This window comes from Stomoxys calcitrans, chromosome 5 (assembly GCF_963082655.1).
Source record: "Stomoxys calcitrans chromosome 5, idStoCalc2.1, whole genome shotgun sequence".
NCBI lineage: Eukaryota > Metazoa > Arthropoda > Insecta > Diptera > Muscidae > Stomoxys > Stomoxys calcitrans.
This window is the reverse complement of record NC_081556.1, coordinates 62,690,152-62,712,218: the sequence shown is the minus strand read 5'-3', so window position 1 is coordinate 62,712,218 and position 22,067 is coordinate 62,690,152. Positions and strand designations below refer to the sequence as shown.

General features: G+C 37.2%; 1 protein-coding gene across 1 annotated transcript in view; it reads left to right on the top strand.

The window, feature by feature from the left end:
* LOC106084355 (protein slit) overlaps positions 1-22,067 on the top strand; it is a 197,782-nt gene that overhangs the window by 113,653 nt on the left and 62,062 nt on the right. The window contains 4 exon segments of the mRNA XM_059370487.1: positions 11,591-11,662; positions 11,747-11,818; positions 12,230-12,301; positions 12,586-12,729. Coding sequence (XP_059226470.1) covers positions 11,591-11,662; positions 11,747-11,818; positions 12,230-12,301; positions 12,586-12,729 — 360 coding nt within the window.

The window sequence follows — 22,067 nt, the reverse complement described above, 5'->3', positions numbered from 1 at the left end:
GACAGCTTTGTAATCAAAAAATAGATGGTAGGTGTTGATTTGTCCTTCTCGGGTCTTTTCCAGGATTTGGCGCAGTGTGAATATCTGGTCTAGTGTGGATTTATCAGGTCTAAAGCTGCATTGATTGGGTCCAATTATCTCATTGACTTTAGGTTTTAATCTTTCACACAGTACGCTTGAGAGTATCTTGTATGCGATGGAGAGGAGACTTATTCCTCTGTAGTTGGCACATTCCGTCTTGTCTCCTTTCTTGTGTACGGGACATAGTATGTTGAGGTTTCAAATATCGGGTATGCGTTCTTTTAGCCAGATTGCACAGATAAGCTGATGCATACGCCTTATCAGCGTGCCGCCTCCGGTCTTAAATAGTTCAACGGGTAACCGGTCTTATTAGTGCAACGTCGGCTCCTGCTACCTTGTTGTTCTTTAGTCGGGTCACTGCTACTTGGACATCATTCTGACTAGGAGGTAAACATTCTATACCATCATCAGGGATTGGTTCTGCGGTATCCTCTTCGCCGCAAACGTTGGACACTAGCAGTTGGGTAAATGCTCTTTCCATATCCTTAGCATGTTATCTGTGTCAGTTACCAGATTTCCTTCTTTGTCTCTGCAGGAGGATGTGCCTACACCAAAGTCATCGGTTTGATGTTTAATTCGTCATAGCTTTTAGTTGTTTAAAAGCCCTTTGACAAATCAATCTATTGTAGTCCTCAATTGGAATATTTTTTGATTTAAATTATTTGTTAAATGTTTATTCTACTCTTTTAAGGATGATTCGATTATGGTAAAAATTAATTAACAACATAAAAAACAACATGGATAAATTTCTGCAAAGAATGGCCAGGTGCCAGGTTACACTCAAAAAGATTGGTCAGTTGCTCAACGAAAAAACTAACACTATCTCAATTATCACATGACTGAACTGAACTGAAAATGCCATATTGACTTTGAAAGTAAAAAAATTGTGTTAGAACTTGTCTCTTTAAAAAATGTTTTATTGTTATATTTTGATCTTTTATCTTGAACATCGGCTAAAGTAAGACATCATTTTTGGCTTTAAGACAATCAAAGCTGTGCTAAAGCTACGTTCAGATTAGCGAATTATTTGACTCAATTTGTTTTATTATTGTATCCCAAAATATGTCAAATTCGTACATTTTCGATTTTGTATTTAAATTAGACACATTTATTTGGCACATTTTGTTTGTCCAAAAACAAATCAAATAGTGTTAACCGTTAGATCAAAAAAGTTTTTTATTTGCCCTACATGCAATCGAATGTGGGGAAAGTAAAAAGCCTTTTTTATCTAATGCTTAACCCTTTTTCATTTACTTCTGAACAAACAAAATGTGTCAAATAAATGCATCTAATGCGAATACAAAATGAATGAACGAATTATATGTCAAATTCGTGGCAAACATGATAAAACAAGTTTGGTCAAATACTGGACTCATCTGAACCTACCCTAAGTATTGTATTTGACATTAAGAGATACTGAAAAACAAAATGAAAAATTTGTACGCAACTGTCCGCATGACTACCTTCTTGTTGTACACCGATACAGTGGAATAGTTTGAAAGTTGTATGGAAGAAATAGCTATACAGTAAAAGGAAGTTCAGTTAGATATGCATTGCAGTACGTCTTATTCTGCATCATGGTATGTATTTCGCAAACTCAAGAAAAATGTCTGTTGTGAATAGCCTAGTGAAGTTTAAACCAATGATTTATAGATTTAAATATAGTATTTAGGTTAGGTTAGGTTGAAAAAAGGATGCATATATTAATCCGCCCATGCCACTTTGGACAAACACCTAAGCCAGTAATGGAATTGTTTTGCGCTCTATAAACTATAAAGTAACCTCAAAAAAGAAAATTTTAAGTAAGAAATTCCGTGCTTCTTACAAAATCCTTAATTGTTTTCAATACCACTACCCTAATTTGTTTCATGTCTGGTATTGTGTGTCCACCTAAGTGCCGGTATCTGTTAGACGCGAAAGCCGGAAAATCACAAAGGAAATGCTCCAACGTCTCTTCATCTTCCCCGCATGCCCTACACATGCTATCACTTGCCGCACCGATTTTACATAAGTGAGCTCGTAGTCCTATGTGTCCCGTTATGATACCAATAGCTTTTCTGACCCCCTTCTTGCTTGTTTTCAGTAATAGCCTCGTCTGGATCCCCCCATAGGATTTTCGCCGGCCTACCGACAGTTTCGCTGTTCCACAATGTTGCATGCGCATTCGTCGCCCACTCCCTTAACTCGGAGTGCGTCGACCCGAAAGGCTTTGGGTTAACCAAGTTTATTGACGGCAGTCCTCTGGCTTTCACCGCCAAATCGTCTGCCCTTTCATTTCCCCTTACTCCGTTATGGCCCGGCACCCAAACCATGCGGATTTTGCCGTCCTCAGAGAAGGCGTTAATCTCCTTCTTACATTTAAGACTGTTCGTGACCTTACCGTCCTGGTTGTTATTGCCTTTATAGCAATTTTACTGTCGGTAAAGATGTTCACACTCGACGTCCTCGCGTTAGCACCACACCACTTCACGCATTCCGTGATCGCCCGGATCTATGCCTGCAAGACCGTATTATGGTCAGGCAGTCCAAAACAGATGTCAGTCCCTGGGTTTTTAATTTAAACCCCAGGACCACTCTGTCCTCTAGCTTTGATCCATGCGTGTAACATGATCTTCCAGATGGTTACGTCAATCCTAGACTGTGCCGATGGCAGCAGTGCGTCGCACTCAACTTCAAGGTTCATCTCAGGTATCCGATCGGAAACCTCTCCCCTTCCTTGCAGGTTTCCTATCGTCGCCTCGATTATACCGCGATGATATGAGCTGCTCCCATCCTCAATCCATTCTCCCATCGCCTTAAGTCTCATAGCCGTAGTGGCTCCCTCACACTTAATCTGTATGTCAAAGGGTCGGATATCTAGAATAGTCTCCAGAGCTCTAGTGGGCGTGGTCCTCATCACTCCGCCTATGCCAAGACAACATGTTCTCTGAACCTGTTGTATGGTCCTTATGTTGCACTTTTTCTCCATAGCAGTCCACCAAACTACTGACGCGTAAGTAAGTATTGGAGCCAATACTTACATACGCGCCAGTGGACTATTCTAGGATTCAGACCTTATTTCGAGCCTACGGGCCTGTAATGACTTTCAGAAACAACGTCTCATTAAACAGTATTGCAAGATATGTCTTTAGCAAGAAAGGCATGAGAATATATCTACATACTCAAAACAGATCTTCAATATGAGACTAAAACAATATCTTAAATTAAAATGTCTAGTATTGCTGCATAAAGTTATTTATACTAAAGAACCATAATACCTTTATGAACGACTTCAATTTGCATGATCCTCACGAGCGAATACACTTATAAAAATTCGATACAAAATCTCAAGATCTGCGAAAAAGTTTTTTGTGGATTCAATTCGTCTTTGGAACGAACTGCCGAATCACATCCAAACAAAGCAACACAACTCAATTCAAAGAAAGAGCTAAAACCATTGTTTAATTTAAGTATGTAACTTGAAAGATTTTGTATTAGTTTCCAAGTTATAGAACATAAGTCGTTGATAAGAATCTTAAAAATTGACTTTGCATTGATTAAAGCCTTACATAATTAGCACAGTCATTTGTAAGAATTTGTATTTCTTATTGTGCTAATGTAAATCTTTTTTTTTTATTAAAAATCTAAAAATCTACTGCGAAGACCCAACTGCGGTGGTGGCTTCAGAAAGGGTAAGGTGCTGCCCTTTTACGCCAGAATGGCATGGAAGCACAACATTGATTAACTGACTTATGCAGTCATCGATGTCGGCAGTGCATCCAGTAACGAGCGGATTTTCGAACATGTGTGAAACTCTGAAGAGGGTCCACCCATACAAATAATTAGCTGTGAGTCTAGAGGGGCATCTTTACGCTCCACTTTGCGTCAGCGGAATGAATTGATATCGTCAAAAAGCTCATTGGAAGTATCCACACTCCCTGGGGCGAAAAGCTCGATCTGGTAAGAAAGACGGAAATCCCCAGCTCACAAAGACGAAGGTCTTATTCATGGGATGGGACAACAATTTTGGATTCTTAGGCGAGCAAAATCAGGGAGGTCTTCCATAGGGAGGAGAAGGAGGAAGGTATTCTCCTTTTGGTGGACATGGTGCACTGCGAGACCAAGGCTGTCTTTTTCAACATAAGGTAGACTATGATGGCCAATATCCGCATATTGAGACATCAGGCCGTGTAGTGGCAGGTGTCTCAATACCGCCTAACGCACTGACGATCAACAACGAGACCATCACCGACTTTCTCAATATTGGGAAGACTGCAATTCGCAAAGATCCTAATATTAAAACATCAGGCAAAGCGGGAACAAGAGTCTTAATTCAGTCTTACGAACAGGGATTGGACAATGGAACCAACAACGACTTTTTCAGGATTCGGAATAATAGGATAGGCAAAAATCCGAATATTAAAACATCAGGCAGTGCAGGAACAGGAAACTCAATGTAGCCTAATGAACAGGAAGCCGACTATGAGAGTATCACCCACTTCCAAGAAGCCCATTTACTCAGGACTTGAAAGTCTACGCAAAAATCCTAATATTTGAACATCAGGCAGTGCAGGGATAGGAGACTAAATGCAGTCTAGCGAGGACGGACCCGACCCGACAGGTTACGCCGTAAAAAAACGGAAGTTTATTGAGATGTGTATCACACACAGCTCAAGGAATGCAATAAGATTATAAGAGCGGCAAAACGTGCCTCCTGGAAGCTTTTCTGCGTACAGGTCGGAAGCGTTAATGGCGCAGCCAAGATGAAAAAGTTTCTCTCAAAATCCCAGGACCAAAGTAAAACATTAGTAGACGACATGGGAGTGAGAGCAAAGACATCGGAGAAAATGTTGAGGCTTTTGATAAAAACAAATTTTTCCCAGGATATGACAGGACTCACGGGAACACCGGAATCTTGGAATAATGAGGTTGTTCGAAGTCTTATCAGTGCGGAATTTATGTCAAGAATGCCTTGGGGAGCTTAAACCATTTGAGTCACCCGGACCTGATGGAATATTTCCGACGTTACTGGTAGGTGGAGACTGCCTGCTTGAAGTTGTACTTAAAATAGAATAAACCTTCGATGCGAAGTCGTACATATTGGGGGTATGAATTGACGTCGAGAGGGCTTTTAACAATGTGCGGACCGAAGCGCTGATCCAATCCTTAGACCAGTACTGGGTGGACCAGGTCCTCAGAAACTGGATACCCCACACGCTAAGGAACAAGTGGAGAAATTGTGAAAGTGGTGCAGGGCAACCCACAGGGGGGCATTTTATCGCCACTCCTATGTGTGACTTCTATAAATATCTTCTTACGAATAATGACTGAGGAGGGATTTGGACACGTGTTATAATACTTCTAAGAGGTATGGATCCGAATCAGCAATGCAGAAGCGCCGAAAGGGTCTTGCAGATGGATAGATAGATATCCGATCCATAGACATACAGATTTAGTGTGAGGCAGCCACTGCAGCTATGAGACTGGAGGCGATGGGGGAATGGATAGAGGAAAAGAGCAGGTTATACCCTCGTGGTATAATCGAGGCAACGATAGGTAACTTGGAATGAATGGAAGAGGTTTCCAATCGGATATCTGAGACAACACGTGAGGCCTTGTGCGACACTGCTGCCAGCGGCACAGTACTGGATTGAACGGAACTCTGGTATTGCTCGGAAAAACATACACAGATGGATCAAGGCTGGAGGGCACACAGGGCCTACATTGAGAACCCAGAGACTTAGACATCACGGAATGCGTAAGGTGGTGTGGAGTTCACACGAAGACGCCGATCTACACTTAAAGAAAGCATCATTGTTTTCCGTTTGATCGAATAAATCTGGGGAAATTTAACAACAAAACAATATATCTCGAAAACACAGCATTGCAAGCTGAATTTTATGTGTGCTTGTATTTTTATACCAGCGATGCTCATCTCTTTATGGTAGCGTTGATGGCAAGTCACACGTATTCTTATGTCTTTGTTTCAGTCCTTGTAGAGACAGCAACGAATGAACATGCGCAGGGGTATATACGCATCGTTTTTCGAATTTTATTTCAAAAACAATCTTTTTCATTGATTAAAGGTTTGGAAGGTATAAGTATTAATTTAAGTTTTATTACATTATGTTTACTTTTGCAACATCAATCATTCAGACCAAAAATGATTTTTTACGCATGAGAGAATTAAAAAACCTTTAAGAGAGTATTTCATACATACATTCAAATTTTCATTTTGGGCATCGATGACCAGCAAGGATGATAATTTTGATACTTTGGTACTTGTCATATATAGAAAGTATCAAGGTACCACCGCGAGTCTTTTGGTACTTTTTCGACAATAACCATATTTTAGTATATGTATACGAAAACTCAAGAAAGGAGAGTTTTAATTCAATGATTGTCTTTGCCCAACTCAAAATTTTAAATATGCCCATAAAAATTCCATCAAGGAACAGCGGGGATACTTCTCTCATATCAAAGGGTGTTGGCCAATGCAAAGTTAAGCTCAACGAAAGGGACCTCCTTTTTATTACCGAGTTCGAATGGCTTTCCGCAGAGCGACACCACTTTATTAGATTAGTTTATACAGCTGATTACCTATAGTTAATACCTCACAAGTGTCGTCAGCACTGGGAGGGATAACCACCGGTGAAGTTTGTTGCGATGTTCTCGTCGGGATTTGAACCATGACGTTTAAATTTAAAGTCCCTTTCTGCGTTAACGAAAATCCATCTCCCATTCCTTAAGTATTTGCTTCATATCATTAAAGATAGACTAGGTGAGGTAAAAGTGGCAGTCTGCAATCAGACTCACTTAGACGTTTGCGCCCATTGTGATACCACAGGAACAGGAGAAGGAAGATGCCTTCTAGTTCCTACCGTTGAACCATCAAGATAACTTTAAAAAGCCTTACAACTTGTGAAAGTTCACATCCGCTAAATCAGACAGGTTCTCAAAGAAATGAGAACCTAAAGTGGAACTCCTTCTAACTGCCTGTACGGGAACCACACACAGCAGATGTTCTATAGTCTCTTCTTACTCGACATCCTCACAGCTTCGGAAAAAGTCGTTACTGGCAACCTTCAGTCTGTCAGCATGTCACGACGGCCACAATGACTGAGACGTCTGTCCACAGTCCCCCTTTTGTGACCTTCAACCATTCGTTGCCCTTCAAGCCCGATCCTGACAACTTAGCTTACATGTCGCTAGAGGCATACCCACAGATTCCAGTTCCCCTAGAATGTGTAAGGTAGTTCCTAGTCTCAAAGGCTCGTACGCTTACAATTCCCTGGGATAGCTCTGTGGCCCGGTACCCAGAACAGGGGAATATATAACTGTTCAGCCATCTCGTTGAGAGATCTGCGATAGTCGGGGACTGTTTTTTTAGTAGAGTATATCTCCCTAAGCTAAGGAGCTAACCTGTCGTGCACAGCTTGTAATTCAACCGGTGATACATCATCAGGGCCTTGGCGACGGAACGAATGCATACCAGAGACAACCACGTTGTTTTTTGGAAAGTTTCTCACTAGACATTGTCCACGCATTGCCTGATTTCTAAATAGGGGACTCCACTTTAATAGGTTTCGAGGATAGAATCTTCTTTAGTCAACAAGCTTCAGATTATCCTTCCTTAAACCAACCAGTTCTGGGGTCCACCAAGGCGGACGTTGTTTACCCCTCGGCTTGGCACATGCTAACACAAACGAGTCATTCAGGGCCTTCCTAATCCGATTGACCATTATGTCCATATCCTCCTTTTCTGGCCTAGAAGGGATAGATATGCAGATATTGTACCGAAATTTATCCCAATCCGACTTTCTTCTGTTTAGCTTAGGGACCACTTCTGCAGCATTTTCCCCAAGGCTAAAACTAATATGACGATGACCAGAGAAGGTGTAGTCATGCAACACTTCCCAGTTGCATATCCTTCCGCTCATATCTTCCGATACAAAGGTCACATCTAGTACCTCCTGCCTGTTCCTGATAATAAAGGTCGGTTTACCCCCTATATTACAAATGCCCAGATTGCAACTTTTAATATATTCGATAATCAGCTCACCCCTTTCGTTGATATGCGAGCGTCCCCATGTCTAGTTTTTGTTGCTGTTGTAGCAGTATGTTGTCTTCTTGATTCTGTTGAAAGTCAAGACCCAGGAACTCTGCAACTAAGATTCCTCCACACACCCATGGTTCCTGGATAAGAACCACGTCAAATAACTCTGCCATCAGGAGGACCTTTAATGCGGCCTTACACCGGACACTTGAGGTGTGGACGGTTGCTCCTTAGATGATTCACTTGCTGCTGTCGAAGTACCATTTGAGTTCTGTCCTTCCCCGCTGACGCACAGCTTGAGCCCAACCGGATGACCCACCCACACAGAGCTTGTCAGATCGCGTCTCGTTGAGATCTGCGAGGCAGTCGGAGTTTACTACGAATACTGCTTGTCTTCGGTCGCCAATCACCCTTATCCTATCCTCCAGCCCATGATTTTAAGATTGGGATTATAGTCCTTTAGTCTCCCAAGTATGGATTCAGGATCTGAGAGAATCCTTGGTCTAGTATCCAAACGTGTGCCATTGGTCGAGGAGGAATATCTTCTTTTTGACTAAATCTAGTGCTACGTCTGGCGAAATTATACATATCAATTGAGCGTTGATCTCCGAAGGCAATTAGTTTGTATCGGCCCCAATACCAACCTGCGTCGTTGCAGACTGGAGGAGGCCCAGGTATTTCCGCAAGGACATCTGATTATACTGATGATAGTCCACTGTCTATCCCCTCCAACCTCGTCAATATGCATATAAAACTAAACGCAATTAAGAGTAGATTTTTAAAATTTTCGATTTTCATTTGTAATCTACTCTACCATATAAGTATTCTACTCTTCAATCGCTTTCATCTGATACCCATTTAGCCTAGGATAGAGGTTTCGAAAATTTGGAGGCCCCATAGCTTCATCACGGGACCAATTTTTAGACATTTTTTGCCCATTTGTAGTCTACTCGTCAATACCTTTCATTTTATATGCCTATTCCCTAGATTTTTTCGCCCCGAGCTGTTCTACGGACCTTTGCCTCTAAAAAGGACTTCAGATTCGTGTTCCTTGGGTTAACCCACATCTACATACTAGATCGAAATGTAAGATATTTTTAGAACACGTGTATATGGAGGAAAATGGATTTAAATTTATTACCAGAAATAGGCAGAAGGTACGAGATGTTACCATTGTACCGGAGAATATGAGTGGAAGAATATGTGACTGGGAAGCCTTGAATGAAAACCATTCTCTCTGATCTTCGTTACATGATCTTCATCCTCCACTAAACAGAAAGAAGGCGGCATGCATTCCACAGCACTGTTCCTTGTAGGCCTGAGATACTAGTGAAAACTATGAGGAATATTGATATGTAGAGCTTGAACTGAAATACTCGCCCTAAGATATGATTGGAAAAGTGTTCAATAGGGCGAAAACCTCGGTTACACAACAAGACTGAGATTGAAAAAGGATCAGGACAAATTGCAAGATGTTTATAATAAATACACGCTAAATTTTGTGATGAATTCGAAGTATTATTTCCAAATAATGCCATGTGAAAGAATATTATGGTTAGGAATTGCATATAGACTTTCTTTTACTTTTTAGAAAAATTATGCCTATTCGATTGGATAAAGAACTCAAATTTAAGTTCCAACATGGGAACATGTGGTTTGAACACTTTCAATGTTTCTTAAGATTTTATAATAAACAGCAAAATTTGAAACCATCGACTTTTCAACGAATCCATTACGTTTTTATTAGGTATTCTGTTCTACTCCTTGAGCTATAAACAAAGCAAAAAATAGTTTTGAGTTGTATTTTGTTTTAGCACATATACGTTCCTACTTTTGGATCATACGCGGTTCGAATATCGGGTGGCCTAGCGCAACTTCATATTCCAAATTTATATCAATGTATGGTCCAATCTGGACCAAATTTTTTTCAGACAAGGGGGATTCTAGTCCAACTCACTGCTCTAAATTTCAGCGAAATAGGAAAATACGGCTTTTTGTGGGTTTAAAACCCTAATGCGGCAAATTGTTTTTTAAGACAGCTATATCTAAATATAGTGTGATCTGGACAAATGTTCAGGTCTATAGCTATATTCAATTATGGACCGTTATGGACCATATTCGGTTCGGACATCAGGAGCCTTAAAACAACGCGCGGTTGACAATTTCAACGAAATCCGATAATAAATGCGATCCTAAACCGGGAGATTGGTCTATGTGATAGCAATATCTAAATATTATCTGATTTTAGGTTAGGTTTAAGTGGCAATCTGCCATCAGACCCACTTAGACATTTTCGTTCATTGTGATACCACAGGTTCCACAGAAGAAGAAAGATGCTTCTAGTTCCTAACGTTGAACCATCCAGTTTCCCTGGAATGCGTAAGGTAGTAAGCTTATCCGCTTCACAATTTCCTGGCCTGGCACCCAGAACAGGTGAATTTTGAACTGTTCAGCCAGAAACTGCAGTTCGGTTAACCTTTCCTCTCAAATGTTGAAAACATTTTGTTTTGAAACCAAATGGAGATTTTATGAATAAATAAATAAATTCACCCACGTTTGCCAACTAATAAATTTGTTGGGCAACCATTGGTTTTTGTAGTTATCCCTGTGGTAAATGCCAAGCAAAAACACATGATCTTAGACATACAGACAACAGAAAGAACTATGAAAAAACAGATCAACAAACACAAAACGAAGTGTAGCGTGGCGCACGGCGATGTTTGTCTTGCATATGCAACGACAATAAACTTAATACAGTCTCTCCACAAATTTCGGAGCTGCATGAAAATCAAAATGTTTTCAAAATTCTTACCAACAGCTTTCTTCGAAGTTATGAGCAAAGTGTTTTCTCATTTAGACAATATTTGCCTAAGCTAACATTGAGGATGACTGGGTAATGATGGAAGCTAGAAACTGCAGCAGTCCAGTTAACCTTTCGACCAAACTTTTGAAAACATTTTGATTTAAACCCAGATGAAGATTTTATTAATAGATTTTATTAATAGATAAACTAATAAATTAATTGGGCAACCATTGGTTTGATAGCTATTTTGTAATTCCTAAATAATATCGCGCCAGGCGTCTCTTTGAAGAACGGATTGGTTGGTTGTTTTTTTTTTTTGGGAAAGTTCAATATTAAAAAATATTGACAACTGTCCAAATGTGCGAGAGCACAAGAGCAAAATAAAATTAAACTCAATGCAGGGTTCAAAATAACAAACAATTAATTGATTCTCCTCTAACTTTAACATTTAACTCATATCAAGAAGAAAAAATAATTTGCACACTCGAAATCAAAATTAAGTTAAAGTAAAATATATTGAATGATTAAATTGAGTACAAAATGTATATAACTTTAAATTCATAGAAAAATTAAATGCATAAAATACCACACACAAAATTGTACACTATTTTTGCTGATAAATTTTTGCATGGTTGCTTGTACTAATAGCACTTTTTTATATATATTTACAGTGATCTACAAGGCAATAACATAACTGTGATCTTCGAGTCTGATTTTCAGAGATTAACTAAGCTTAGAGTACTGTAAGTATGGGAATCATAAAGGTTGTCTACCCAACAAGGATTATGTTTTATTAACAATGCTTTTCTCGTTTCTTTCGAACCCAGGCAACTGACGGACAACCAAATCCACACCATTGAAAAAGGATCGTTGCAGGATCTCATATCGTTGGAGCGATTGTAAGTGTTACTACATCAACTAGCATGTTTATGTACTTTGTAGAGCAGATGGAGTGGAGTGGAACATGGCATCATCGTCATGGTCCTTCCACTCATTTTCTGGTTTTTCTAGTAGAAGTCTAATGTAGTATATGGTAATGCGCTTTCCTAGGAAGCTGATATGCAATACAATCATATACATATATAATTTAAAGTTAATTTAGTTTCATTGGGTTATTTATTTCTTAGATAAACTGTAGTGGTTGAGTTCGAGTATCGATTTGGTAACTTTTGAAATATTGATCTGAACATGTTGTTTTTTTTTTTAACTTATTTTTACTTATCTGTTTCTTATTTTTAAAAATTTAAATTTTGTTTATTTTTAATTGATTATTTGCACGCATCTCTCGCATCTTTGTATGATCTCTGCAGACGCCTCAATAACAATCGACTTAAGGCAATACCTGATAACTTAGTCACAAGTTCAGCGAGTCTTTTGCGATTGTAAGTAGCTTCCTAATGCTATGGGCACACTGCATAAACACCAATAAGAATGTCGCTTATATGCGAGCAGGAAAGGAATACGCGATTGATGAGAACTTTTTTATCTTGCGATTTGGGTCGATTTGAATTGGAGTTATGATTGATCGTGTCATCTTTACCGCTGTGCAGATACCCGGCATCATTCTTTTGTTGATTTTGAGTGCTTGTTGAATGCCCTTTGTTTGAAATATTTATTTACGACTAGAGCCTAAATAGCTAATATCATAATTTTTGATCCTGTTTAGGGATGTGTCGAATAATGCGATTGCCACTATCGGTCGGCGAGTGTTTAAAGGGGCACAATCACTACGCAGCCTACAGCTGGACAATAATCAAATTACCTGTATGGACGAGCATGCTTTTAAGGGGCTGTCGGAGTTGGAAATACTGTAAGTATTGAATTATTTGTATCTTTCTATGAATATTTACACCTAACAATGGGTATTAAGTGATCATTATGAAATAAACCAAGTTTAGAATTTAATATTCAAATAAACTATGCAAAACACCAAGTATAGGATTTCATTTTGTTATAAAAACAAAAATATTACAGAATTGCTTGGCCAATAAAAAAAGATTTTGGCTACTCTTTTTTTAAATTGAATCAAAAAACACACAGTCATATAAATTTACATACACAGCTAGTTTTCAACAAAAAACCAGCTAAAAATGCTCATTATGTAAAATTTCTTAACCCTTTCACTATCGAACTAAAAGTAGCAAGCAACTAGTTAACTGGAGCGCAAAGAAGAACACAATGCAATTTTGAGATTATATGTTAGTTGGCTTGTCTGTAGCAAAATGTCCTCCTGTGAGTAGAAATTTAAAATGAAATCAAAAAGTCGATTTTCGACTTTTCTGATTATCAAAAAGTCAACTTTTCGACATTTTTCGAGTATCAAAAAGTCGACTTTTAGGCTTTGCAACTTTTTTCATTATAAATTTTTCATTTCCGACTCTGGGTGACTCAGTCTGAAAAAAATCTGGGTGAATCGGTCTAAAAAAAATATTATTAACCCATTTAATACGAAAGGGTAGAAAAATACCCAAGAATGGATCTGTCAGTTCGAGCTAGGATACCACTCCTCATGAAATTGCTACTGGCGTAAATTGGACGGCCAAAACTAGTTAAAAAAATGTATGCCGTGATATAAGGTCATGTATTGGGGGAAATTGTCTTTTCGAAATTCTGCAAATTTGTACATCCAAATATATCCAAAAAAAATTTTCTCAAAACTCTTAAGTGTGAAATTTCTGGAATCCATTTTTGTGTCTTGTTGCATTTGATGGTTTCTATATTAAACAAGTAAGAGCGTGCTAAGTTCGGCCGGGCCGAATCTTATATACCCTCCACCATGGATCGCATTTGTCGTGTTCTATGCGCAGTATCTCTTTTTATGCAAACAAAGAATATCGAAAACGAACTGTTGTACTATTGGAGCTATATCAAGTTATAGTCCGATTCGGACCATAAATGAATGCTGAACATTATAGAAGTCATTGTGTAATATTTCAGTTCATTCGGATAAGAATTGCGCTTTGTAGGGACTCAATAAGCAAAATCGGGAGATCGATTTATATGGGAGCTGTATTAAGCTATATATCAATTCAGACCATATTAGACACGTATGTTGAAGGTCATGAGAGAAGACGTTGTACAAAATTGCTTCCAAATCGGATGAGAATTGCGCCCTCTAGAGGCTCAAGAAGTCAAGATCCCAGATCGGTTTATATCGCAGCTATATCAGGTTATGTACCAATTTGCGCCATGCTTAGCACAGGTATTGGAAGTCATAACAAAACACCTCATGCAAAATTTCAGCCCAATCGGATAAGAATTGCACGCTCTATAGGCTCAAGAAGTCAAGATCCAAGATCGGTTTATATCACAGCTATACCAGATTATGGACCGATTTAAACCATACATAGGACAGTTGTTCGAAGTGATACCAAAACACTACATGCCAAGAGGCTCAAGAAGTCAAGACCCAAGTTCGGTTTATATGGCAGCTATATCAAAACATGGACCGATTTTGCCCATTTACAATCCCAACCGACCTACACTACTAAAAAGTATTTGTGCAAAATTTCAAGCGGCTAGCTTTACTCCTTCGAAAGTTAGCGTGGATTCGACAGACAGACGGACTAATATTATTATTATTATTAGAATAAGAGTCACATCTTAACTTTTGTTATACGTATTGACCAGATGAATGTGTGATTCAATAGAGTAGAAAGAGTCATATTATGCTAATTACCCTTATGATTTTTATACCCTCCACCATAGGTTGGGGGTGTACAAATTACGTCATTCTGCTTGTAACACCTCGAAATATGCGTCTGAGACCCCATAAAGGATATATATTTTTGATCGTTATGTCATTTTAAGTCGATCTAGCCATGTCTAGCTATTGGCCAGATGAATGTGTGATTCAATAGAGTAGAAAGAGTCATATTATGCTAATTACCCTTATGATTTTTATACCCTCCACCATAGGTTGGGGGTGTACAAATTACGTCATTCTGCTTGTAACACCTCGAAATATGCGTCTGAGACCCCATAAAGGATATATATTTTTGATCGTTATGTCATTTTAAGTCGATCTAATAATAGATGTCATTTTAAGTCGATCTAATAATAGATCGACTTAAAATGACATAACGATCAAAAATATATATCCTTTATGGGGTCTCAGACGCATATTTCGAGGTGTTACAAGCAGAATGACGTAATTTGTACACCCCCAACCTATGGTGGAGGGTATAAAAATCATAAGGGTAATTAGCATAATATGACTCTTTCTACTCTATTGAATCACACATTCATCTGGCCAATACGTATAACAAAAGTTAAGATGTGACTCTTATTCTAATAATAATAATAATATTCGTACCTATGAAAAGGAGAAAGTCTAGCAAATTAAATCAAAAAGTACACAACCCCCATCTCAATAGGTTTTCAATATTTTGAGGTACTTTTTAGAAATTATATGGACATTGTTATTAAAGACAATAGTAAATATTTGTACAATTTTAATCGTTTTCTTCATAAATTTAATTTGCTGTATCAAATTAAAGCTCGCAATAAGTCGAGATGCAGAAATTTCTTTATAAATTCGAACATTAATTATTATACGATATTTTTAAAACATATCCTAACATGATATTAAAAAAATGTTCGGAAAACCATGTCAAATCACATCACACCTAAATATATAAATAGTAACTCTATAGTCGAAAAGCCGTGAGCGGGAAGACGCTCCATGTGGCCACGGTGTTCGATAATCCAAAAATGTCTGCAGTTAAGTGGACGTAACATGCGTACGAATGTAACAATAAAATATTAAATCCTCATACTGTTTAAAATGTTTTGTTTAGGGCCGTCTGTGTACAACGTCAAAATTTCAAAAAAAAAAATATTTCTACAATTACTTTAACAAAATTTGAATGAAATTTTTCTAGAGACAAATTTCATTGAAAAATTCTCTAAAGGCAAAATTTGGCCTATAGCCGGGCTGCCTCGACATTATTTTTTTAAAGACAACAATTTAATGAAATTTTCTTTTAAAGGAGGCTGGTACTATGTTCGTCTTTTACCGCTGAAACCCCATGTTTTTTGCGATTTCGTTTTTGAAACACTACACAAATTTCAATGATAAGATAACAATTTTATTACAATTTTACCATAATGCGGAATACGTGAAGTGAAGGTGTGGTACTAACGCGAGGACGAGTGTGAACATCTTTCAACCAGGACGGTAAGGTCACGAACAGTTTTGCAGTGTAAGAAGGAGATTAACGCCTTCTCTGAGGATGGCAAAATCGAATCGTTTGAGTGCCGGGCCATAACTGAGTAAGGGGAAATTAAAGGGCAGACCATCTGGCGGTGAAAGCCAGAGGACTGCCGTCAATAAACTTGGTTAGCCCGAAGCATTTCGGGTCGACGCAGACCGTGTTAAGGAAGTGGGCGACGGATGCGCATGCAACATTGTGGAACAGCGAAACTCTATGGGGGGATCCAGATCGTGGGAAGACGAGGCTATTACTGAAAGGAAGCATGAAGGAGGTCAGTATAGCTATTGGTATCATAACGGGACACATAGGACTACGAGCTCACTTATGTAAAATCGGTGCGGGGAGAGATGATGAGACGTTGAAGCATTTCCTTTGTCATTGTCCGGTTTTCGCGTCCAACAGATGCCGGTACTTAGGTGGAGACACAATATCAGACATGAACCAACTTAGGGGAGTGGCATTGAAAACAATTAAGGATTTTGTAAGTAGCACGGAATTCCTAATTTAAAAATTTATTTTTAGATGTTGATTATAGTTTTTAGAGCGCACAACAAGCCGATTACTGGCTTAGGTGTATGTCCATAGTGGCATGGGGCGGATTAATATCTGCACCCTCTTTTCAACTTAACCTAACTTGCCATAAGTATTGACAGATTGTTCTATCGAATGAAATCAACGAGGTTTTTTGTTTTAAAATCTACTATATAAAAATATCGCTAAAAGTGGAAGTTTCTCTAAAGAAAAAGAAAAAAAATTTTTCTAAAGACAAATTTAAAAAAATGCTAAAGGCAAAATTTAAAAAAATAAGACGAACTTTCAATAAAATTTTTATTTTTTTTTTTTTTAATTTTTATAACAAATTTCGAAAAACAAAACTTCAAACAAATTCAATAAAATTTCTGCGAAGTGAAAATTTGGATCGAAATTTTTTTAAGGACAAAATTATAAAGAAAATTTATAAAGTCAACATTTTAATGAAACTCTTTTTAAAGACAAAATCTCTATGAAAACGTATATATGCATAACTTCAATTAAATTTTATCTAAAGGCAAAACTGTAATACATTTTTTTTCTAAATTTGTAATTTTTTTATAGACAAAATTTTAATTAAAATTTCTTTAAAGAAAACATATCGGCGAAAACTCTTTTAAAAATAAAATTTGGCCCAACGACAGAAAACTTCCAACGACAACATTTTATTTTAAATGCATTTTTATTAACAAAATTAAAAAAAAATGCTTAAGACAAAGTATCAATCAAGAAAAAACATAATAAAATTGCAATCAAATTTTTTGACAAAGACAAAGTTTCTATAAAAATTTTCCTCAAAAGAAAAATTAAAAAAAAAGTTGTAAAAACAGTAATTTAATGAAATTTTTATATAAACAAAAATTAAATTAAATTTTTGCTAAAAAAAAAATCATTTAGCTTTCTTTTTTGATCTTAAAACCTTATTTAGATTCCATCACGAGATATTGTCGGGCTATAGACCATCTCGTCCAATGCTTTCTACACAAATAAAATATCACGAACATTTGTTTTCAATTAAAAATTTAATTGAAAATAATAATGTTTTCAACCAAAAAATTAATTGAATCAATCATTTTTTGATTAAATACGGATTTCTTTTTCAAATGTAGGCAATTTTCAATTAAAAAAATTAATTGATTCATTAATTTTTTTAATTGAATACGGATTTATTTTTCAATTACGATCGTGGTTAAATTTTTTGTTTTTTTTTTTTTCAACTAAAAAATTAATTGATTCAATCATTTATTAATTGAATCTCAAAAAAATTGTTCGTGTAAAATGCGATTAAAAATTTTATCAATTAAACTATAACGGCGTAGAATGCTAGCTTTTTTCTTTTTGTCACTCGATTCGATCGCCATTTTAATGAAAACAGTTGATTTTATAGAGGGAAAACAGCTGCTTTCAAGGCAGTAAGTTTTTCAATCAGATTTTAATGGAAGTTTAAACTTTTTTAGACCCAACAGCACTGTTATGACTGTCCGTTTTTTAAAGAGTCTAACCGCTCCAAAATTTCAATAAATACTTTCTGTACATAGAAGATAAAACTCCCCCACAAACAGATTTTTGACTCAAAATGTGCATATTAGGGTATAACGACTACTTTAGAATCGATCTAATTCAAACATACTCTAAATAAATTTTTTTCAGTTGGGTTTACTTCCGCAATGCATGCAATTCACAAGTTACCGCCTACTTTTATAATTCGGGAAACAATATTTTCCGTTTCATTTTTAGTAAAACCCCCGGAGGTCTTTTGATTGCAAACACGTTTTTATTCGGATCAATTAAAAAGTTAATTGAAAATTTTCAATCATTATTTTAACTGAATATGCATTTTTTTTAATTATCTTTCTCAAAAACTGTGATTTTCGTGATTGAAGCAGTTTCAATTACAAAATTAATTGGATCAATTAATTTCGTGATTGAAACTCATTTTTATTTTTTCTGTGTAGCACAGCAAAGAACTTTCAAAAGTAAGGAAAAATGTGTGATGTTGCTTAAAAGCATTTGACCGGCTTTCTGTATCGCAATTCGCCAGAATCTTCATCAGCAGAAATTTGTCAAATGGATTATGGTGCTTTACATGCCGAGCCATCTAGAGTAGGTTGCAAAGCACACATCTGAATTTGAACAGGGCTCTTTGAGACAACTTAATCCACAATCGCAATAGAAAACAAGTAAATCATACTTCCCTTATTCAAATCCAAATTATCCAACAATGGCAACAGCAACAAACAAACACAATTTTGTTAAACTTATTTCTTCTCCGCGCTGAGATCAGCCATGGTCTGATGCTGCTCTTTGCGGAGAACAAATAAGTTTGGCAAAATTGTGGCATTGTTGCATAAGTTGTCTACAGAGAGTGGAAAAATGTTGCATTTTCTACACCTTGCCAAACCTACGGTGCAGAATGTCGCACTTAAAATCAGCTGCTATCATTTCATAGGCACCTACACCAAAATAACGGCGTTCACTGATTATTATAGAAGACAAAATTGGTTGTTTGGAAAAAAGCTTCAATATAACAATAATAAATATAAAAAAATATATATAAAAATGGAAAAAGGGAACGTGTTTTATTTAGTTAACGGCATATTAGTTCATTATCCGAAGACGAGGGTGCAAATTTTACCGTATTATTTGGTCGCAATGACAACATATGGACACGTTCGATTGAAAATGCAAAAACTATGAGAGGGTTGAGGTGACATGGGGCAAAAGGTTGTCATGTATAAGTGTACTATTAGTGTAAAATTTTTTCAGAATTGAAGTCACCATAAGATATTTGCACAAAAATATCTAATCGGCAAGAATCACAAAGTTTAGCTTTTGTTTAATGACCAAACACCCCCGCCGATGAGTCTCTCCCTGGACCCATTAAAGACTATTATTGCCCATAAAAAATTGCAATATTTTTATTAATTTCGCAGAAACAGAAGGATTTTGAGAATTTTTCCATTTCTAACCACAGCGATGTTTTGTGTTCTTCGCAAAATTTCCTGCAATTTGAGTACCATATTGCTTATATTCCGTAAACTTAGGTGAGACATGGGAGTACTCATGACCGTGCCCACCCCCCTCCCTCAAAAAAAAAAAAAAAAAGTTACATTCGTTTCCCTGACGTTATTTTAAGGGGGTGTGCGTAGATTAGACCTTTTTTGCCATTTTTCGTAAACTGCATTTTTGTCGTTTCATTACAAATTGATATGGACCAACTGACATAAAGAAAGTGCTACCGAGTCGATCCGTATGCTTATTACCGTCACTTTCTTTGTGGATGTTAAATTAATGAGAACAAAATCTTATTACGCCGAATGGGTCTTGAAAGAATCGAAGAAGTTGTTCCAACCAGAAGTCATGCGAATAAACACATGGCAGTTCACACAAATAGGAAAGACCGAAACATAAAGCGAAGACACATATCCCGAATTGCGCGTTAAAAGTTTATAAGAAACCCGCAGGACAGACAGAGGTGCCTTTCAATATTTATTTAACATGATTTTCTGAAATTGTAGAAAAGTCGCAACTTAACATAAAAAACACAAATTTCACCAAAAGTCGAAAAAGGATAAAAAGTCGCATAGCCAATCTACTTGACTTTAAAAATGTCGGAAATTCCGACTTTATTCGCACAACGGTAACACTGTATACATTTACTATATTAAGGTTATAGGTGCTGCCTGCAATTACTAACTTAGGCGTTTAAGTCTATTGCGATATCACAGGAGCAAGGGAAGAAAGATGCCTTCATATTCGTGTCAATTAACCAACCAGAGCGATCTTAACATATTCATTAATTCAGACATATCTTCGAATAGTTGAGGACCAAAAGTGGAACTTGATGTGGTTCTAGTCCTTCAAACTTGATTGTTTTACAATTCCCTCGGAAATTCTGTCGTTCGGCACCCAGAGCAGGCCAGTTTTTAACTGTTGAGCCATCCTCAAACTGTTAAAAAACAAATCAGCTTTATTGGGGAAATACTTTCTTATAATAACTGCATAATATTTCAGTCCACTGTTGAACATTAGTCGTGAATTTACCATTTTGTATGCCTCAGTCTCTTTATGTAAATCGTCACTTGGACTTAACCGTTCTAGATTATGAACGGTTAAGTCCAAGTTGCGGAAGTTGCAAGGCACTCATGTACATTAATTACCAAATTTCACCTGTCGGAAAAAATTTAGGTTTCTAGGGGCTCTAAAGGTCAAACTGAATTAACTACCGATTTGAAATTCCATCGAATTACATCAATATGAGAGAAGTGCCCCGATAGATGAGTTGGTACCGACCAGGGCTGCGGAGTCGGAGGCGAGAAAATTATCTTGACTGTGACTCCGGACAAAGTAGAGAAAAATCTTCAACAAAAAAATTAAATTCTAAAATTTCTTGAGAATAAAAAAATAAAATGTTTATTTTTTTTACAATACTGTTGTATTCCATTTTGCTTTTTTATACCCACCACCATAGGATAGGGGTATACTAATCTAGTCATTCAATTTGAATCACCTCCTAATATTGATCGTTTCGACGTTCTGAGTCGATGAAATTTTGCTTGAAATTTTGCACAGATACTTAGTATTGATGTCGGTCGTTGGGGAGTGCAAATGGGCCATATCGATTCAGATTTAGATATAGCTCTCATATGAACCGATCTCCCGATTTGACTTCTTGAGACCTTACAAGCCGCGATTTTTGCCCGATTTGGCTGAAATTTTGCATGTAGTGTTCTGTTATGACTTTTAGCAACTCTTCCTAGAACGGTCCAAATCGGTCATTAACCTGATGTAGCCCCCATATAAACCGATCTCCCGATTTGACTTCTTGAGCCCTTACAAACCGCAATTTTTGTCCGATTTGGCTGAAATTCTGCATGTGGTGTTCCGTTATGATTTCCAACAACTTTGCCAAGCACGGTCCGAATAGCTACCATATAAATCGATCTCCGGATTTGACTTCTTGAGCCCTTACAAGTCGCTATTTTTGTCCGATTTTGCTGAAATTGACAATGTAGCGTTTTGTTATGAATTTCAACTACGGTCTATAATCGGATATAGCTACCATACAAACCGATCTTCCGATTTGACTTCTTGAGCCCTTACAAGCTACAAATTTTGTCCGATTTGGTGGTGTTATATTACAACTTCCAATAACTGTGCCAAATAGAGTCCAAATCGGTCTATAATCTGATATTTCTCCCGTGTAAACCGGTCTCTCAATCATCCTTGTTCGGTTCCAAGAAGCTTTAATTTTTGCTGGTTTTACAGAAGTTGGTATGTAGAATAAAATTATGCCCTTCAACTAAATTTATTTTGTATAAATTTATAAGCACAATACATGGTGGTGGGTTCCCAAGATTCGGCCCGTCCGAACTTAGCACGCTTTTACTTGTTTCAATTC